This window comes from Oncorhynchus clarkii, chromosome 20, assembly GCF_045791955.1.
Source record: "Oncorhynchus clarkii lewisi isolate Uvic-CL-2024 chromosome 20, UVic_Ocla_1.0, whole genome shotgun sequence".
In the NCBI taxonomy this organism is placed as follows: Eukaryota; Metazoa; Chordata; class Actinopteri; order Salmoniformes; family Salmonidae; genus Oncorhynchus; species Oncorhynchus clarkii.
The window spans coordinates 75,591,094-75,612,830 of record NC_092166.1 but is presented as its reverse complement, the minus strand read 5'-3'; the positions used below and the strand labels follow the sequence as shown (position 1 = coordinate 75,612,830).

The window sequence follows — 21,737 nt, the reverse complement described above, 5'->3', positions numbered from 1 at the left end:
ATCCCTCTTACCTATCTATCTCTCCCTACCTCTCTCTCCTTACCTATCTATCTCTCCCTACCTCTCTCTCTCCCTACCTCTCTCTCCCTCCCTACCTCTCTCTCCCTCCCTACCGCTCTATCCCTCTTACCTATCTATCTCTCCCTACCTCTCTCTCTCCATACCTCTCTCTCCCTCCCTACCGCTCTATCCCTCTTACCTCTCTCTCCCTCCCTACCTCTCTATCCCTCTTACCTATCTATCTCTCCCTACCTCCATATCCCTCTTACCTATATACCTCTTTATCCCTCTTACCTCTCTCTCCCTCCCTACCGCTCTATCCCTCTTACCTATCTATCTCTCCCTACCTCTCTCTCTCCCTACCTCTCTCTCCCTCCCTACCTCTCTATCCCTCTTACCTATCTATCTCTCCCTGCCTCTTTATCCCTCTTACCTATCTACCTCTTTATCCCTCTTACCTATCTACCTCTTTATCCCTCTTACCTATCTACCTCTCTATCCCTCTTAACTATCTATCTCTCATCTTCACCTCCCTCATCTCTAACTCTTTCTCCACCTCCTTCTATCCCCCTCTCCACCCCCTCATCTCTAACTCTCCACCTACCTCCTTCTATCCCCCTCTCCACCTCCTCCTCCCCCCCTCATCTAACTCTCCACCTACCTCCTCCTATCCCCCTCTCATCTCTAACTCTCCACCTACCTCCTCCTGTCCCCCTCTCCACCTCCTCCTATCCCCCTCTCCACCTCCTTCTATCCCCTTCTCCACCTCCTTCTATGCCCCTCTCCACCTCCTTCTATCCCCCTCTCCACCTCCTCCTATCCCCCTCTCCACCTCCTCCTATCCCCCTCTCCACCTCCTCCTATCCCCCTCTCCACCTCCCTCATCTCTAACTCTCCACCTACCTCCTCCTATCCCCCTCTCCACCTCCTCCTAACCCCCTCTCCACCTCCCTCATCTCTAACTCTCCACCTACCTCCTTCTATCCCCCTCTCCACCTCCTTCTATCCCCCTCTCCACCTCCTTCTATCCCCCCTCCACCTCCTTCTATCCCCCTATCCACCTCCTTCTATCCCCCTCTCCACCTCCTTCTGTCCCCCTCTCCACCTCCTCCATCTCTAACTCCCTATTTCTTCATGTTCCCTCTCCACCTTCCTCATCTCTAACTCTCCACCTATCTCCTTCTATCCCCCTCTCCAACTACTTCTATCCCTTTCTCCACCTCCTTCTATCCCCCTCTCCACCTCCCTCTGTCCCCCTCTCCACCTCTAACTCTCCACCTATCTCCTTCTATCCCCCTCTCCACCTCCCTCTATCCCCCTCTCCACCTCCTCCTATCCCCCTCTCCACCTCCTCCTATCCCCCTCTCCACCTCCCTCATCTCTAACTCTCCACCTACCTCCTCCTATCCCCCTCTCCACCTCCTCCTAACCCCCTCTCCACCTCCCTCATCTCTAACTCTCCACCTACCTCCTTCTATCCCCCTCTCCACCTCCTTCTATCCCCCTCTCCACCTCCTTCTATCCCCCCTCCACCTCCTTCTATCCCCCTATCCACCTCCTTCTATCCCCCTCTCCACCTCCTTCTGTCCCCCTCTCCACCTCCTCCATCTCTAACTCCCTATTTCTTCATGTTCCCTCTCCACCTTCCTCATCTCTAACTCTCCACCTATCTCCTTCTATCCCCCTCTCCACCTCCTTCTATCCCCCTCTCCACCTCCTTCTATCCCCCTCTCCACCTCCTCCATCTCTAACTCCCTATTTCTTCATGTCCCCCTCTCCACCTCCTTCTATCCCCCTCTCCACCTCCTTCTATCCCCCTCTCCACCTCCTCCTATCTCTCTATCACGACCTCTTTACATCTCTGTCTCCATCCTTTCCTCTATCCCGAGTGATCGCCAGTTCACAGCAGGGGGAAGGGGAGAGATAGAGAGAGAGGCAAACAGACCCCACAGAGCCCCAGGACAGCAGCACAATTAGACCCAACCAAATCATGAGAAAACAAAAAGATAATTGACACATTGGAAAGAATTAACAAAAAAACAGAGCAAACTAGAATGCTATTTGGCCCTAAACATAGAGTACACAGTGGCAGAATACCTGACCACTGTGACTGACCCAAACTTAATGAAAGCTTTGACTATGTACAGACTCAGTGAGCATAGCCTTGCTATTGAGAAAGGCCGCCATAGGCAGACATGGCTCTCAAGAGAAGACGGGCTATGTGCTCACTGCCCACAAAATGATGTGGAAACTGAGCTGCACTTCCTAACCTCCTGTCAAATGTATGACCATATTAGAGAGACATATTTCCCTCAGATTACACAGATCCACAAAGAATTCGAAAACAAATCCAATTTTGATAAACTCTCATATCTACTGGGAAATTCCACAGTGTGTCATCACAGCAGCAAGATTTGTGACCTGTTGCAAGAAAATGGCAACCAGTGAAGAACAAACACCATTGTAAATACAACCCATATTTATGTTTATTTATTTTCCCTTGTGTACTTTAAATATTTGCACATCATTACAACAATGTATTTAGACTTAATATCACATTTGAAATGCCTCTATTCCCTTGGAACTTTTGTAAGCATAAGGTTTACTGTTATTTCTTTATTGTTTATTTCACCTTTGTTTATTATCTATTTCACTTGCTTTGGCAATGTTAACATATGTTTCCAATGCCAGTAAAGCCCTGCTAATTCAATTGAATTGTGAGCGAGAGAGAGAACGATGAAGAGAGACGTGGATCCCATTTGAAATGAGCTGGTGATATTTGAGTGGGGTGCTCTGACATAATTACAATAATTGGTGCTCTCACACCCCTGTCTCTCTACACAACTCCAATATTCTCTATAAAGGACACCTCTCGCTCTTTCTCTTTTTTTCTCTCTCTCTCTCTCTCTCTCTCCCCCTCTCTCTCTTTCTCTTTCTCCTCTCTCTTTCTCTTTCTCCCCGCTCTCTCTCTTTCTCCCCCCCTCTCTCTCTTTCTCGCTCTCCCCCCTCTCTCTCTTTCTCCCCCCTCTCTCTCTATCTCTTTCTCCCCTCTCTATCTCTTTCTCCCCTCTCTATCTCTTTCTCCCCCTCTCTCTCTCTCTCTCTTTCTCCCCCCTCTCTCTGTCTCTCTCTTTCTCCCCCCTCTCTCTCTTTCTCTCCCACTCTCTCTCTTTCTCCCCCCCTCTCTCTCTTTCTCCCCCCCTCTCTCTCTCTCTCTTTCTCTTTCTCCCCCTCTCTCTCTTTCTCCCCCCTCTCTCTCTCTCTCTCTCTTTCTCCCCCCTCTCTCTCTTTCTCCCCCCTCTCTCTCTTTCTCTCCCCTCTCTCTCTTTCTCTCCCCTCTCTCTCTTTCTCCCCCCCTCTCTTTCCCCCCCTCTCTTCCCCCCCTCTCTTTCTCCCCCCCTCTCTCTCTTTCTCCCCCCTCTCTCTTTCTCCCCCCTCTCTCTTTCTCCCCCCCCCCTCTCCCCCTCTCTCTCTTTCTCCCCCCCTCTCTCTCTCTCTCCCCCCCTTTCTCTTTCTCCCCCTCTCTCTCTCTCTTTCCCCCCTCTCTCTCTTTCTTTCTCTCTTTCTCCCCCCCCCCCCTCTCTCTTTCTCCCCCCCTCTCTCTCTCTCTCTCTTTCTCCCCCCACCCTCTCTCTCTCTTTCTCTCTCTTTCTCTCTCTCTTCCCCTCCAGCTACATGCCAATGTAAATTCAAGAGCAGTTTGAACAACATTATAGAACCACCAGTGTCAGTCTTCAACACCTGGTATTTTCAACACACATTTGAATCTGTGTTGACACTGCCTGGAGCAAAGTGTGTGACTTTGTCAAGGAAGGTGTGTGTGTGTGTGTCCATGCTTATTCATGTGTGTGTTGGCTTGAGACTCAGGTATCAATTGGCGCTCATTGCTATGTCATTGGCCTGAAAAGGCCCAGAGGGAGACACTGAATACATAATACATATATGTGTTTGCAGGGAACTGAATGGGAATAACCTCACACGCATCACCAAGACGGACTTCTCTGGACTCAAGTACCTCCGCGTGCTGTAAGTCATTTACACTGTGTTCATCATCTACTGTGCATGCACACACCTGCACACGTTTTCCCTGTGCATATTGTCTAAATGTAAATGTACTGTTAATGATGCTGATGTGACAATGTTCATCTGTTCTGGAGACACTGAACTATTTCTGTCGCTGTTAGTGGTATGAGACATAATGAATGTCTCACAAAAACTGTCTATTACAGTCTATTATGGTGATATTGGAGTGGTTTTAGATATGATGAATGTTTCACAATAAATAACTCTACAGTCTGATACACCTCTTATAAACTCACTGATAGGCTCTATGCTGTCTCGGAGTGGCTCTCATACCATCAATTATCACACACACACACACACACACACACACACACACACACACACACACACACACACACACACACACACACACACACACACACACACACACACACACACACACACACACACACACACACACACACACTTACCTTTAATATCCCCCTCTCCCACTTACCTTCCCCTTTAATATCCCCCTCTCCCAGTTATCTTCCCCTTTAATATCCCCCCTCTCCCACTTACCTTCCCTTTTAATATCCCCCTCTCCCAGTTACCTTCCCTTTTAATATCCCCCTCTCCCAGTTACCTTCCCCTTTAATATCCCCCTCTCCCAGTTACCTTCCCCTTTAATATCCCCCTATCCCACTTACCTTCCCCTTTAATATCCCCTCTCCCACTTACCTTCCCCTTTATTATCCCCCTCTCCCACTTACCTTCCCCTTTATTATCCCCCTCTCCCACTTACCTTCCCCTTTATTATCCCCCTCTCCCACTTACCTTCCCCTTTAATATCCCCCCTCTCCCACTTACCTTCTCCTTTAATATCCCCCTCTCCCACTTACCTTCCCCTTTAATATCCCACTCTCCCACTTACCTCCCCCTTTAATATCCCCCCTCCCACTCTCTACTTCACAACCTGCCTCTCTCCCCTTATATACTAACCAAACCTCTATTTCCCTTTTCCACCTTCCCCTCCCCTCCCCTCCCTGCCCATCCCCCTCCTTCTCTCCCCTCTGTCCCCGTTAAATGCCTCCATGTCTCCAGCTTGTCACCAGCGAGGTAGAAGGAAACAGCTCCTTACAGGGGATCTAATATTCAGACTATAGCTTTTCCCTGCATGGCTATAAACCTTTTGATTCCCATAGGGAACACACACACACACACACGTCTATCTGTTGGGGTCATGGTGCGGTGAAACCCTCATATATCTGCCCTAACTGACTCAGCAGACTAACAGTGGCGTGACCTTTGATCTTCACAACCCCCCATCGACCCCAGGGGAAGGTCCTTACAGGAAGACTAATTTAACCTTACAGGAATAGACATTATCTGCTGGGGGACTGAGAAAACACCCAGACACACAATCAGAGAAACACAGCAGGAAAGAAAAGACAGAAACACGACAGACAGTCTGAGAAATCGAAGCATGCTGATTGGGCCTGTGGCTGTGATAAACTCTCATGAGGACTTCCTGTCTGGAGAGGAAATGGAGGTTCACTCTGTGATACAGGAGCAGAAATGTTTACAATCCATCAGATCTGTGAGGTTGTCTGGCACAATGGTACTAATGGGATAAGCACCATAAGTTCAAACTCTGCATACAAGGCCAAGCTAAATTGAGTTCTACTCAAGTATTTCAAATATTTGAAACAAGTATTCAACCATTGTCTGCCACAGGGGTTATTTGAGAGAGAGGTGGAGGGGGTTGGGAGGGGGTGGCAGAGAGAGGGAGGGGGTGGCAGAGAGAGGGAGGGGGTGGCAGAGAGAGGGAGGGGGTGGCAGAGAGAGGGAGGGGGTGGCAGAGAGAGGGAGGGGGTGGCAGAGAGAGGGAGGGGGTGGCAGAGAGGTGGAGGGGGTTGGGAGGGGGTGGCAGAGAGGTGGAGGGGGTTGGGAGGGGGTGGCAGAGAGAGGGAGGGGGTTGGGAGGGGGTGGCAGAGAGAGGGAGGGGGTTGGGAGGGGGTGACAGAGAGGTGGAGGGGGTTGGGAGGGGGTGGCAGAGAGAGGGAGGGGGGTGGGAGGGGGTGGCAGAGAGAGGGAGGGGGTGGCAGAGAGAGGGAAGGGGTGGCAGAGAGAGGGAAGGGGTGGCAGAGAGAGGGAAGGGGTGGCAGAGAGAGGGAGGGGGTGGCAGAGAGAGGGAAGGGGTGGCAGAGAGAGGGAGGGGGTGGCAGAGAGAGGGAAGGGGTGGCAGAGAGAGGGAGGGGGTGGCAGAGAGAGGGAAGGGGTGGCATAGAGAGGGAGGGGGTGGCAGAGAGAGGGAGGGGGTGGCAGAGAGAGGGAAGGGGAAAGGTATAAGGAAAGAGACAGCAAATTTAACATGAATTGAAAGGAGGAAAAATAGGGAGAGAAAGAGAGAAAAAGACAGACAAAAAAACCTGACCATAGTTTAACGTTATCTAGATAAGTGTTTTCTCCTCTTATTCACCCTCTATCTAAATTAATGAGGGAGAGAGTGATTGGAGGTGAGCAGAACTTTTCTCCATATTTATGGAGTTGGAACAGGAAAAGCCATTTGCATTTATATTCGATTGGGAGGAAACAGACTGCTGAGTGGAGCCGCGAGGCCTCACAGAACACACACACACAGAACGGTACTCACAGACTGCTGAGTGGAGCCGCGAGGCCTCACAGAACACACACACACACAGACCGGTACCTTCAGACTGCTGAGTGGAGCCGCGAGGCCTCACAAAACACAAACACACAGACCGGTACCTTCAGACTGCTGAGTGGAGCCGCGAGGCCTCACAGAACACACACACACAGAACGGTACTCACAGACTGCTGAGTGGAGCCGCGAGGCCTCACAAAACACAAACACACAGAACGGTACCTTCAGACTGCTGAGTGGAGCCGCGAGGCCTCACAAAACACAAACACACAGACCGGTACCTTCAGACTGCTGAGTGGAGCCGCGAGGCCTCACAGAACACACACACACAGAACGGTACCTTCAGACTGCTGAGTGGATCCGCGAGGCCTCACAGAACACACACACACACAGAACGCTACTCACAGACTGCTGAGTGGAGCCACGAGGCCTCAAATAACACACACAGAACGGTACTCACAGACTGCTGAGTGGAGCCGTGAGGCCTCACAGAACACACACACAGAACGGTACTCACAGTCTGCTGAGTGAAGCCGCGAGGCCTCACAGAACACACGCACACAGAACGGTACTCACAGACTGCTGAGTGGAGCCGCGAGGCCTCACAGAACACACACAGAACGGTACTCACAGACTGCTGAGTGGAGCCGCGAGGCCTCACAGAACACACACAGAACGGTACTCACAGACTGCTGAGTGGAGCCGCGAGGCCTCATAGAACACACACAGAACTGTACTCACAGACTGCTGAGTGGAGCCGCGAGGCCTCACAGAACACACACAGAACGGTACTCACAGACTGCTGAGTGGAGCCGCGAGGCCTCATAGAACACACAGAACGGTACTCTGGATGAAGGAACACTACTGTTGGACGCTTAGACCTGGACGCTTATCTTTCCCTAAACTTTTTTTGCAACACTTCCCAAACCATCCAGTGCGTTAGCTTTGGCAGTGTGTATGTGAAATCCAGTGTGTTAGCTTTGGCAGTGTGTATATGAAATCCAGTGCGTTAGCTTTGGCAGTGTTTATGTGAAATCCAGTGCGTTAGCTTTGGCAGTGTGTATATGAAATCCAGTGCGTTAGCTTTGGCAGTGTGTATGTGAAATCCAGTGCGTTAGCTTTGGCAGTGTGTATATGAAATCCAGTGCGTTAGCTTTGGCAGTGTGTATGTTAAATCCAGTGCGTTTGCTTAGGCAGTGTGTATATGAAATCCAGTGCGTTAGCTTTGGCAGTGTGTATGTTAAATCACTCCATAAGCGTGTATGTTTGTAGCCTGCAGTGCTAACACCTGACCAGACAGCTCTTTGGACACACACACACATTGCTCTGACATCTCCATGGCCCAGAGGACAGCTCCACACTGGGTCTCATTTTCCCCCATTGTTCTTTGAACCACCCAGCCCAGGATCTCACTCCTGACTCCCCCTGGTCCTCCCTGCCTCACCCGTGCCTCTCTCACCCCTGCCCCTGCCTCCCCCTCCCCCTCCCCCTCTACATCAGACCACACTAGGCCTGAAGGCACATTGGCCTGCCTCACTAACCTACCTTCAGAAATTCTTTACTGGCTACAATCCCTGTGATGCCCACCGGGGCCAAGATTCCACATCAAGCCCAAGACCAGGGTTTTCCAAACTCAGTCCTGGGGCCCCCCCTGGGTGAACAGTGTTTGGGTGTTTTTTGCCCTCGTGCTACACTACTTTGATTATGTGAATCCGCTGTGTAGTGTTAGAGCAAAAAACTGAACTTGCACTCGGAGAGGGGGCTTTTCACATGCGCTAGCTTCAAACAATACATGTTGGTTTTATACACTACCATCTACTTTTAGAGAAATGCAGCACTATGTGATATAACCCCTAACACTTATCTCTCTCTCTTTCTCTCTCTCTGTAGGCAGCTGATGGAGAATCAGATTGGAGCGATAGAGCGTGGAGCGTTTGATGACATGAAGGAGCTGGAGAGGCTGTAAGTAGGTTTACAGCATGTGTCTGTGTGTTCAAATGTCCTCTCAAATAGGTTTAGGGTTTGGCCCTATTTTATCATCCCTGTCCATCGGGGGTGGCGGCCTGGGAGCAGGCAAGTTTTGCAGAGGTTTTACCATGGGTTTACCTAACCCGTCCTTCTCCAGGAGGCTCAGCCACAGCCCTGGTCCATCACTGGAACATGAGTCTTTACCAGACAGTCTGTTGAACAGCTTGTAAACAGCAGGGTAACACAACACACGGACAAACACGCTCACCACACCACGGGTGAACACGCTCACCACACCACGGGTGAACACGTAAAACCCCCATACAGTATGTGGTGTAAGCCACAGTACGTAACGGAGCAGTACACACACACACATGATGGTTGAAGTACAAACATGGCCCCAACATGGCCCCACCCAGTGTGTTTGAGGACTACATCAGACACACTCTTCAGTTGGTCACTGAACCTGTGGTGAGGCTTAAGTGTACAGAGATTTGATCAATCAAATGTATTTATAAAGCCCTTCTTACATCAGCTGATGTCTGTAGTGCTGTACAGAAACCCAGTCTAAAACCCCAAACAGCAAACAATGCAGGTGTAGAAGCAGGGTGGCTAGGAAAAACTCCCTAGAAAGGCCAGAACCTAGGAAGAAACCTAGAGAGGTTTGAGATTATAACAGAACATGGCCAAGATGTTCAAATGTTCATAAATTACCAGCATGGTCAAATAATAATAATCACAGTAGTTGTCGAGGGTGCAGCAAGTCAGCACCTCAGGAGTAAATGTCAGTTGGCTTTTCGTAACCGATCATTCAGAGTATCTCTACCACTCCTGCTGTTTCTAGAGAGTTGAAAACAGCAGGTCTGGGACAGGTAGCACGTCCGGTGAACAGGTCAGGGTTCCATAGCCGCAGGCAGAACAGTTGAAACTGGAGCAGCATCCCTGCCAGGTGGACTGGGGACAGCAAAGAGTCCTATTGCCAGGTATTCCTGAGGCACGGTCCTAGGGCTCAGGTCCTCCGAGAGAGAGAAAGAAAGAGAGAATTAGAGAGAGCACACTTAAATTCACACAGGACACCAGATAAGACAGGAGAAGTACTCCAGATATAACAGACTGACCCTAGCCCCCTGACACATAAACTACTGCAGCATAAATACTGGAGGCTGAGACAGAAAGGGTCAGGAGACACTGTGGCCCTATTCGATGATACCCCCGGACAGGGCCAAACAGTAGAGAGGCTATTTGCGGCAGTGAGGCTATATACGGTAGAGAGGCTATATACGGTAGAGAGGCTATATACGGTAGAGAGGCTATTTGCGGCAGTGAGGCTATATACGGTAGAGAGGCTATATACGGTAGAGAGGCTATATACGGTAGAGAGGCTATATACGGTAGAGAGGCTATATACAGTAGAGAGGCTATATACGGTAGAGAGGCTATATACGGTAGAGAGGCTATATACAGTAGAGAGGCTATATACAGTAGAGAGGCTATATACGGTAGAGAGGCTATATACGGTAGAGAGGCTATATACGGTAGAGAGGCTATATACGGTAGAGAGGCTATATACGGTAGAGAGGCTATATACGGTAGAGAGGCTATATACAGTAGAGAGGCTATATACGGTAGAGAGGCTATATACGGTAGAGAGGCTATATACAGTAGAGAGGCTATATACGGTAGAGAGGCTATATACGGTAGAGAGGCTATATACGGTAGAGAGGCTATATACGGTAGAGAGGCTATATACGGTACAGAGGCTATATACGGTAGAGAGGCTATATACAGCAGTGAGGCTATATACAGTAGCGAGCCTGTATACAGGCACCGGTTAGTCGGGCTAATTGAGGTAGTACTGTATGTACATGAATGTATAGTTAAAGTGACTTTGCACTGATGTTGGGCGATTTGGTCTGGCTCGCATTTGGTGTTCCAATTCATCCCAAAGGTGTTCGATGGAGTTAAGGTCAGGGCCCCCTGCAGGCCAGTCAAGTTCTTCCAAATCAATCTCGACAAACTATTTCTGTATGGACCTCATTTTGTGCACATGGGCATTGTCATGCTGAAACAGGAAAGGGACTTCCCCAAACTGTTGCCACAAAGTTGGAAGCACAGAATCGTCTAGAATGTCATTGTATGCTGGAACTTAAGGGGCTAGCCTGAACCATGAAACACAGCCCCAGACCATTATTCCTCCTCCACCAAACTTACAATTGGCACTATGTATTCGGGCAGGTAGCATTCTCCAGCCATCTTCCAAACCTAGATTTGTCCGTCAGACTGCCAGATGGTGAAGCGTGATTCATCACTCCAGAGAACGCGTTTCTACTGCTCCAGAGTCCAACGGTGGAGAGCTTTACACCACTCCAGTCGACACTTGGTATTGTGCATGGTGATCTTAGGCTTGTGTGTGGCTGCTCGGCCATGGAAATCCATTTCATGAAGCAGAGACGGCTTGGTATTCGGTAGTGAGTGTTGCTGAGGACAGATGATTTTTACGCGATATGCGCTTCAGCACTCGGCTGTCCCATTCTGTGAGCTTGTGTGGCCTACCACTTTACAGCTGAGCCGTTGTTGCTCCTAGATATTTCCACTTCACAATAACAGCACTTACAGTTGACTAGGCAGCTCTAGCAGGAAAGAAATTTGACGAACTGACTTGTTGGAAAGGTGGCATCCTATGATGGTGCCATGTTGAAAGTCACTGAGCTCTTCCGTTTGGCCATTCTACTGCCAATGTCTGTCTATGAAGATTGCATGGCGGTTAGCTCGATTTTATACACCTGTAAGCAACGGGTGTAACTGAAATAGCCGAATCCACAGATTTGAAGGGGTGTCGACATACCGTTGACCACGTAGTGTCATCTCGAAGTGAATGGGTCTAACAACTATATCTGTGCACAACATTTACCTTCCGTTGAACATAGTATAAAGCTACTAACTAGCAGGTCCACCTCTGGACATAATATTAACGTAGGTCATCTTAAGGTGTCCAGTTAAGTATGAACGGAGCCGCTAGAAACCCAGTCAAGTCTTTAATAATTCTCCATCTCCAACCCAGTCTGTGTATCTGTCTATGACTCTGGGCCCACACAACGGTCTATGCTATATTACAGGCACGACCCGACCTGTCTCTCCTCTCCCATTCAGTCCCATTCACCTCCAATAACTCCCATGTGTTTCCAGTGGAGCATTGAGACGGAATAAAGCTGTGTTTTTAAATGGCAATTAGCATCAGTCTGTTCCTGATTTTGCTAATGGTTGTATTTGCATAAAGCCTTCCAGCCGTCCTTCATTATCCCTGGGAGGAGAAGGCAGTGCCAAGCTGCCTGGGGGCTTCAGCTCTTCTGCCTCTGCAAATGTTCTTTAGTAACCATTGTTTTCTTAGTCCCCTGCAGATGCAAACTGGATGTGTTCACATAACTGATACGTCTATAGGGGACTGTTGAAATGAAGTGTCAAAATATCCTCTTATGGTTGTGAACTGAAATACAATCTACTTATAAACAATAACGTGTTGCTATGTGTAATGTATTGCTATATGCAGTGTTGGTGTGCAATTTGCAGAAATAATATACCATTCATCATTGAGTTGTGCCCCACAGTGCAGAGCTGATTTCCAGTGCATACTGGACCGGTACAAAAAGTGAGCTATAAAAGTATTGGGACAGTGACACATTTTGTTGTTTTGGATCTGTACTGCGGCACTTTGGATTGGAAATTATACACTGACTATGAGGTTAAAGTTCATACTGTATTTTCATCCATATCGGGTGAATAGACGCACAGATATCATACGCCCCAAAAAATGCTAACCTCTCCTGTTTTTGTAATGGTGAGAGATTCGCATGTCTTGGAGGTATGATATAAAATGCTAACCTCTCCTGTTATTGTAATGGTGAGAGGTTAGCATGTCTTGGAGGTATGATATAAAATGCTAACCCTTCCTGTTATTGTAATGGTGAGAGGTTAGCATGTCTTGGAGGTATGATATAAAATGCTAACCCTTCCTGTTATTGTAATGGAGAGAGGTTCGCATGTCTTGGGGGGGATGAGTTTTGTGTGTTAACTTTCTTACTCATCATTATTCACAATTCATTTAGGGTTATCCATAATCATGGTAGCATCAACATTAATGTAGAAGTGTTCAGAAATATTGAATTCTTATTAACAATAAAAGTGACTCCAAAATGGCACAGCACATTATTTACCATTCATTTATATTGGACACAAAATAATCTGAAACACAACCAAAACAAACAGCAAATGCATTCAACAAGTTTGTAGAGTCACAAGCTTGTGTAGTTATTGAGTGCAATATATATGGGACCAAATACTTACGTTTTTACCAATTTAATACACATATAAGTGAATTTGTCCCAATACTTTTGGTCCCCTAAAATGAGGGATGGGACTGTGCACAATATGGATGAAAATACCCTCAAATTAAAGCTGACAGTCTGCATTGTATCATGTCAAATCCAAAGTGCTGGAGTACAGAGCCAAAACAACAATACATCTGTCACTGTCCCAATACTTTCAGAGTTCACTGTATCTGCTGCACTAATAATGTTTTCTCTGTGGCAGGCGCCTGAATAGAAACCAACTGCAGAACCTTCCAGAACTGCTGTTTCAGAAGAACCCTGCACTGTCACGTCTGTGAGTACAACACACTCTTATGTCTACTATCTTACACAGTCTCTTCGGTACGGACTCTCTGTCTCACTCCTGTGAGTACACACACTTTATCCATCTTACTCCTTGTATGTGAGTACCCACATGCCTTCTCTGTCTCACTCCTGTGAGTACACACACTTTCCCCATCTTACTCCTTGTATGTGAGTACCCACATGCCTTCTCTCGCTCACCCTTTACCGGCTTCCTGCCATGGAAGTGTGTGGGTGTGCTTATGAACACTGGATGAGTAGAACTCGGAGTGCGTTGTCTGTATTGTTGAAAAGTCATCTGCAGAGTACGCTTGATGACTAATGCTCATATGACTATGTGTGTGTGTGTGAGGATAATTGAATAATGGAGCATTTGAGTGTGTTGGGTAGCAGGGATAGTTTGTTTGATGTTGTTGAGTGTGTTGGGTAGCAGGGACAGTTTGATGTTGTTGAGTGTGTTGGGTAGCAGGGACAGTTTGTTGTTGTTGAGTGTGTTGGGTAGCAGGGACAGTTTGTTGTTGTTGAGTGTGTTGGGTAGCAGGGACAGTTTGATGTTGTTGAGTGTGTTGGGTAGCAGGGACAGTTTGATGTTGTTGAGTGTGTTGGGTAGCAGGGACAGTTTGTTGTTGAGTGTGTTGGGTAGCAGGGACAGTTTGTTGTTGTTGAGTGTGTTGGGTAGCAGGGACAGTTTGTTGTTGTTGAGTGTGTTGGGTAGCAGGGACAGTTTGATGTTGTTGAGTGTGTTGGGTAGCAGGGACAGTTTGTTGTTGTTGTTGAGTGTGTTGGGTAGCAGGGACAGTTTGTTGTTGTTGAGTGTGTTGGGTAGCAGGGACAGTTTGATGTTGTTGAGTGTGTTGGGTAGCAGGGACAGTTTGTTGTTGTTGAGTGTGTTGGGTAGCAGGGACAGTTTGTTGTTGTTGAGTGTGTTGGGTAGCAGGGACAGTTTGATGTTGTTGAGTGTGTTGGGTAGCAGGGACAGTTTGTTGTTGTTGTTGAGTGTGTTGGGTAGCAGGGACAGTTTGTTGTTGTTGAGTGTGTTGGGTAGCAGGGACAGTTTGATGTTGTTGAGTGTGTTGGGTAGCAGGGACAGTTTGTTGTTGTTGAGTGTGTTGGGTAGCAGGGACAGTTTGATGTTGTTGAGTGTGTTGGGTAGCAGGGACAGTTTGATGTTGTTGAGTGTGTTGGGTAGCAGGGACAGTTTGTTGTTGTTGAGTGTGTTGGGTAGCAGGGACAGTTTGTTGTTGTTGTTGTGTGTGTTGGGTAGCAGGGACAGTTTGATGTTGTTGAGTGTGTTGGGTAGCAGGGACAGTTTGTTGTTGTTGTTGAGTGTGTTGGGTAGCAGGGACAGTTTGTTGTTGCTGAGTGTGTTGGGTAGCAGGGACAGTTTGTTGTTGTTGAGTGTGTTGGGTAGCAGGGACAGTTTGTTGTTGTTGAGTGTGTTGGGTAGCAGGGACAGTTTGTTGTTGTTGTTGAGTGTGTTGGGTAGCAGGGACAGTTTGATGTTGTTGAGTGTGTTGGGTAGCAGGGACAGTTTGTTGTTGTTGAGTGTGTTGGGTAGCAGGGACAGTTTGTTGTTGTTGTTGAGTGTGTTGGTTAGCAGGGACAGTTTGATGTTGTTGAGTGTGTTGGGTAGCAGGGACAGTTTGTTGTTGTTGTTGGGTGTGTTGGGTAGCAGGGACAGTTTGTTGTTGTTGTTGAGTGTGTTGGGTAGCAGGGACAGTTTGTTGTTGTTGAGTGTGTTGGGTAGCAGGGACAGTTTGTTGTTGTTGTTGAGTGTGTTGGGCAGCAGGGACAGTTTGATGTTGTTGTGTAGCAGGGACAGTTTGATGTTGTTGGAGAGGAATCCAAACTGCTACTAGAGGAGTCATTATTGCTGGTCGTCTGGGTACGAATTGCTAGTTTAGTGTTTGGTTATGGATCCCAGTGGTTTATTCTCTCTCTACCATACACACACACACACACACACACATACAGTACACACACACACACACACACACACACACACACACACACACACACACACACACACACACACACACACACACACACACACACACACATACAGTACACACACACACACACACATACAGTACACACTCCCGTGGCATGACCATTCCAAAGTAAGGCTAAACTTGAATGGGTGTTCTGTTCCATTTTCAAAGGAAAATGAGTGTCCCTGGTCGATCGCTCCGGCACCAATCATTCCACTTCAGATTACCTGCTGCTGCATATGGGAATAATGAAACATTGGGACATGGAAAAATAATCTCCCTCTGCACTTCTCCTGTCCCTATTCCCAGTCCCATTCCTAGTCCCATTCCTAGTCCCAGTCCCATTCCTAGTCCCATTCCCAGTCCTAGTCCTAGTCCTAGTCTCATTCCTAGTCCCAGTACCAGTCCCAGTCCCAGTCCCATTCCTAGTCCCATTCCTAGTCCCAGTCCCATTCCTAGTCCCATTCCCAGTCCCATTCCTAGTCCCAGTCCTAGTCCCAGTCCCATTCCTAGTCCCATTCCCAGTCCTAGTCCTAGTCCTAGTCTCATTCCTAGTCCCAGTACCAGTCCCAGTCCCAGTCCCATTCCTAGTCCCATTCCTAGTCCCAGTCCCATTCCTAGTCCCATTCCCAGTCCCATTCCTAGTCCCAGTCCCATTCCCAGTCCCATTCCTAGTCCCAGTCCCATTCCTAGTCCCAGTCCCAGTCCCATTCCTAGTCCCAGTCCCAGTCCCAGTCCCATTCCTAGTCCCAGTCCCATTCCTAGTCCCAGTCCCATTCCTAGTCCCAGTCCCATTCCTAGTCCCAGTCCCAATCCTAGTCAGTCCCATTCCTAGTCCCAGTCCCATTCCTAGTCCCAGTCCCAATCCTAGTCAGTCCCATTCCTAGTCCCAGTCCCAATCCTAGTCCCAGTCCCATTCTCAGTCCATATCCTTTTCTAATCTTACCCGTCCCTTTCCACTTCCAATACAGTCTAGTCCACTCCTGTTAAATGTATATAGTCTTAGGACTGTCATCACCACTGTACACTACACACGCATGAAGAAAATTAATGAAAGAAGGGAGAACCTTGAGCCATTGATGATCAACCAGACCAGACTCTGCCAGACAGCAGCTAAATGACTGGATTAGCAGATCTCTCTGCTTCCACTTCCACTGCTCTTTATTTCCCTTACTAGCTGGCTTCTTTCATAAGGAATTCTGCTTTTCAAACACATTCTGGAGAATTAGATCCTTGAGAATGTTAAACATGTGTTGACACCATTCACTGTGTGCCAGCGCTGTGCATGTCTGTGTTTTCTTCATTTTTCTGATTCTTTCCTTATTCCGCTAAGTTGACAAGGCCAAAGCCTGATAACGAGCATGCCAGCATTCATTTCAGCTGAAGAAGCGTATATTTGTGAGGCTTATTTTAGCATATAGACAATATCCTCACACCAGCCTCATAAGAGCATATATGATAGAAAATATACTTTATTGTCCAAAGAACAAAGAACAAAATATTATTGTTCCCAGCACAGTAACTTCAAAATATCTCCCCTCCAGTAGTCTTCTAGCAGACAGGGTCTACGCCAGTGTCTTTAAACAGAGCAGAACCGAGACAGAGGTTCCTGATGCCTCTAGAGAGTCACCACACGGGGTCGGGGCCCAGACTGACGTAGTAAGGCTATAGCCAGTAGAGAGTCACCACACGGGGTCGGGGCCCAGACTGACGTAGTCAGGCTATAGCCAGTAGAGAGTCACCACACGGGGTCGGGGCCCAGACTGACGTAGTCAGGCTATAGCCAGTAGAGAGTCACCACACGGGGTCGATGCCCAGACTGACGTGGTCAGGCTATAGCCAGTAGAGAGTCACCACACGGGGTCGGGGTCCAGACTGACGTAGTAAGGCTATAGCCAGTAGAGAGTCACCACACGGGTTCGGGGCCCAGACTGACGTAGTAAGGCTATAGCCAGTAGAGAGTCACCACACGGGGTCGGGGCCCAGACTGACGTAGTAAGGCTATAGACAGTAGAGAGTCACCACACGGGGTCGATGCCCAGACTGACGTGGTCAGGCTATAGCCAGTAGAGAGTCACCACACGGGGTCGGGGCCCAGACTGACGTAGTAAGGCTATAGCCAGTAGAGAGTCACCACACGGGGTCGGGGCCCAGACTGACGTACAGTAGTCAGGCTATAGCCAGTAGAGAGTCACCACACGGGGTCGGGGCCCAGACTGACGTAGTAAGGCTATAGCCAGTAGAGAGTCACCACACGTGGTCGGGGCCCAGACTGACGTAGTAAGGCAATAGCCAGTAGAGAGTCACCACACGGGGTTGGGGCCCAGACTGACGTAGTCAGGCTATAGCCAGTAGAGAGTCACCACACAGGGTCGGGGCCCAGACTAACGTAGTAAGGCTATAGCCAGTAGAGAGTCACCACACGGGGTCGGGGCCCAGACTGACGTAGTAAGGCTATAGCCAGTAGAGAGTCACCACACGGGGTCGGGGCCCAGACTGATGTAGTAAGGCTATAGCCAGTAGAGAGTCACCACACGGGGTCGGGGCCCAGACTGACGTGGTCAGGCTATAGCCAGTAGAGAGTCACCACACGGGGTCGGGGCCCAGACTGACGTAGTCAGGCTATAGCCAGTAGAGAGTCACCACACAGGGTCGGGGCCCAGACTGACGTAGTAAGGCTATAGCCAGTAGAGAGTCACCACACGGGGTCGGGGCCCAGACTGACGTAGTAAGGCTATAGCCAGTAGAGAGTCACCACACGGGGTCGGGGCCCAGACTGACGTAGTCAGGCTATAGCCAGTAGAGAGTCACCACACGGGGTCGATGCCCAGACTGACGTGGTCAGGCTATAGCCAGTAGAGAGTCACCACACGGGGTCGGGGCCCAGACTGACGTAGTAAGGCTATAGACAGTAGAGAGTCACCACACGGGGTCGATGCCCAGACTGACGTGGTCAGGCTATAGCCAGTAGAGAGTCACCACACGGGGTCGGGGCCCAGACTGACGTAGTAAGGCTATAGCCAGTAGAGAGTCACCACACGGGGTCGGGGCCCAGACTGACGTAGTAAGGCAATAGCCAGTAGAGAGTCTCCACACAGGGTCGGGGCCCAGACTGACGTAGTCAGGCTATAGCCAGTAGAGAGTCACCACACAGGGCCGGGGCCCAGACTGACGTAGTAAGGCTATAGCCAGTAGAGAGTCACCACACGGGGTCGGGGCCCAGACTGACGTAGTAAGGCTATAGCCAGTAGAGAGTCACCACACGGGGTCGGGGCCCAGACTGACGTAGTAAGGCTATAGCCAGTAGAGAGTCACCACACGGGGTCGGGGCCCAGACTGACGTGGTCAGGCTATAGCAAGTAGAGAGTCACCACACGGGGTCGGGGCCCAGACTGACGTAGTCAGGCTATAGCCAGTAGAGAGTCACCACACAGGGTCGGGGCCCAGACTGACTTAGTAAGGCTATAGCCAGTAGGGGCCACACGGGGTCGGGGCCCAGACTGACGTAGTAAGGCTATAGCCAGTAGAGAGTCACCACACGGGGTTGATGCCCAGACTGACGTGGTCAGGCTATAGCCAGTAGAGAGTCACCACACAGGGTCGGGGCCCAGACTGACGTAGTAAGGCTATAGCCAGTAGAGAGTCACCACACGGGGTCGGGGCCCAGACTGACGTAGTCAGGCTATTACCAGTAGAGAGTCACCACACGGGGTCGGGGCCCAGACTGACGTAGTGAGGCTATAGCCAGTAGAGAGTCACCACACGGGGTCGGGGCCCAGACTGACGTACAGTAGTCAGGCTATAGCCAGTAGAGAGTCACCACATGGGGTCGGGGCCCAGACTGACGTAGTAAGGCTATAGCCCGTAGAGAGTCACCACACGGGGTCGGGGCCCAGACTGACGTAGTCAGGCTATAGCCAGTAGAGAGTCACCACACAGGGTCGGGGCCCAGACTGACGTAGTAATTGCCAGTAGAGAGATCTTCGAGTACTTTAAAAAACATTTTCACTCCCACAGGAAGACTGACGGTGTGTTTCTGTGTCTGTCTCTACACGTGCTCTAAGTGTTCACAGGGGCTTGTTAGGGTCTGCCTCTTAACAAGAGGGTTAATGGGAAAGTCTCCTGCCCTCAGGTGGAACTCTAATCCCAGATGTTAGCTAGCTTCCCTTCTCACTCTATAGCTCTAGCTCTCTCTCTCTCTAGCTCTCTCTCTCTCGCTCTCCCTCCCTCGCTCTCCCTCCTCTCTCTCTCTCTAGCTCTCTCTCTCTCTCTCTCTCTTTCTCTCTCTCTCTCTCTCTCTCTCTTGCTCTCTTGCTCTCGCTCCTCTCTATCTCTCCATCTCTCTAGTCATTAATCCAGTCCTCTCATTACTTGTTTACAGGACAATACGGGTTTGGAAGGTGAGTACCCAGCACATTTAGCTCTAGTAGTTTGAGCTAAAAAGTGAAGTTTGGAAGAGAAAGGTTGTTGTTACTGTCAAAATAAATTAGGGGATGAGGAGGAGGAAGCAAGGGTGGCTGTGGTTCCCTTTACCTACAACATTGGTAGGCTAGGTGTGTGTGTGCATGTGTGAGTGGGGGGGGGGGGGGGGTGTAAGAGGAGAGGAGGGGAAGGGTGCAGTCCCCCTACACTGTGGGGGGTAAAGATTGGTAGAGAAGATGAGTGTGTGAGAGATTTTTCTGGGGCGTGTAAAGGGGTGTGGTTTGTTGCTTGTTTCCGTGCTGATGCTTGACAACATGATTGGTCTGATACACAAACCCTAACAGAGACACACAGAATAATACTGCATGTAATTACACACACAGACACTAATTACACCTCAGCTTGCTAATATTGTGAAAGCAGGCATTCACTTGAGATAACGTTCTTTCTAAGGTTCATTTAGAGAAAAAGGGCCTTAGCTACAGTGCCTTGCGAAAGTATTCGGCCCCCTTGAACTTTGCAACCTTTTGCCACATTTCAGGCTTCAAACATAAAGATATAAACTGTATTTTTTTGTGAAGAATCAACAACAAGTGGGACACAATCATGAAGTGGAACGACATTTATTGGATATTTCAAACTTTTTTAACAAATCAAAAACTGAAAAATTGGGCGTGCAAAATTATTCAGCCCCCTTAAGTTAATACTTTGTAGCACCACCTTTTGCTGCGATTACAGCTGTAAGTCGCTTGGGGTATGTCTCTATCAGTTTTGCACATCGAGAGACTGAAATTTTTTCCCATTCCTCCTTGCAAAACAGCTCGAGCTCAGTGAGGTTGGATGGAGAGCATTTGTGAACAGCAGTTTTCAGTTCTTTCCACAGATTCCCGATTGGATTCAGGTCTGGACTTTGACTTGGCCATTCTAACACCTGGATATGTTTATTTTTGAACCATTCCATTGTAGATTTTGCTTTAGGTTTTGGATTATTGTCTTGTTGGAAGACAAATCTCCGTCCCAGTCTCAGGTCTTTTGCAGACTCCATCAGGTTTTCTTCCAGAATGGTCCTGTACTTTGAATTCCTTGTGGGTCTTTGTAATCTGAGGGAAATATGTCTCTCTAATATGGTCATACATTTTGTGGATCTGTGTAATCTGAGGGAAATATGTCTCTCTAATACGGTACATTTATATTTGACAGGAGGTTTGGAAGTACAGCTCAGTTTCCACCTCATTTTGTGGGCAGTGAGCACATAGCCTGTCTTCTCTTGAGAGCCATGTCTGCCTACGGCGGCCTCTCTCAATAGCAAGGCTATGCTCATTGAGTCTGTACACAGTCAAAGCTTTCTTTAAGTTTGGGTCAGTCACAGTGGTCAGGTATTCTGCCACTGTGTACTCTGTTTAGGGCCAGATAACATTCTAGTTTGCTCTGTCTTTTTTGTTAATTCTTTCCAATGTGTCAATTATCTTTTTGTTTTCTCATGATTTGGTTGGGACTAATTGTATTGCTGTCCTGTTGCTCTGTGGGGTGTGTTTGTGTTTGTGAACAGAGCCCCAGGACCAGCTTGCTTAAGGGACTCGTCTCCAGGTTCATCTCTCTGTAGGTGATGGCTTTGTTATGGAAGGTTTGGGAATCGCTTCCTTTTAGGTGGGTGTTGAATTTAACAGCTCTTTTCTGGATTTTGATAATTAGTGGGTATCGGCCTAATTCTGCTCTGCATGCATTATTTGGTGTTTTACGTTGTACACAGAGGATATTGTTGGTTGGTGAGCGGACCCCAGACCTCACAACCATAAAGGACAATGGGTTCTATAACTGATTCAAGTATTTTTAGCCAGATCCTAATTGGTATGATGAATTTTATGTTCCTTTTGATGGCATAGAAGGCCCTTCTTGCCTTGTCTCTCAGATCGTTCACAGCTTTGTGGAAGTTACCTGTGGCGCTGATGTTTAGGTCGAGGTCTGTATAGTTTTTTTGTGAGCTCTAGGGTAACGGCGTCTAGATGGAATTTGTATTTG

The 21,737-nt window shown here is 48.7% G+C and overlaps 1 protein-coding gene across 1 annotated transcript in view; it reads left to right on the top strand.

Moving 5' to 3' along the window:
- Positions 1-21,737, top strand: part of LOC139375690 (slit homolog 1 protein-like) — a 186,542-nt gene that overhangs the window by 18,427 nt on the left and 146,378 nt on the right. Inside the window, exons 2-4 of the mRNA XM_071117499.1 lie at positions 3,955-4,026; positions 8,561-8,632; positions 13,226-13,297. Of these exons, the coding sequence (XP_070973600.1) occupies positions 3,955-4,026; positions 8,561-8,632; positions 13,226-13,297 (216 nt within the window). The remainder of the gene's footprint in view (positions 1-3,954; positions 4,027-8,560; positions 8,633-13,225; positions 13,298-21,737) is intronic.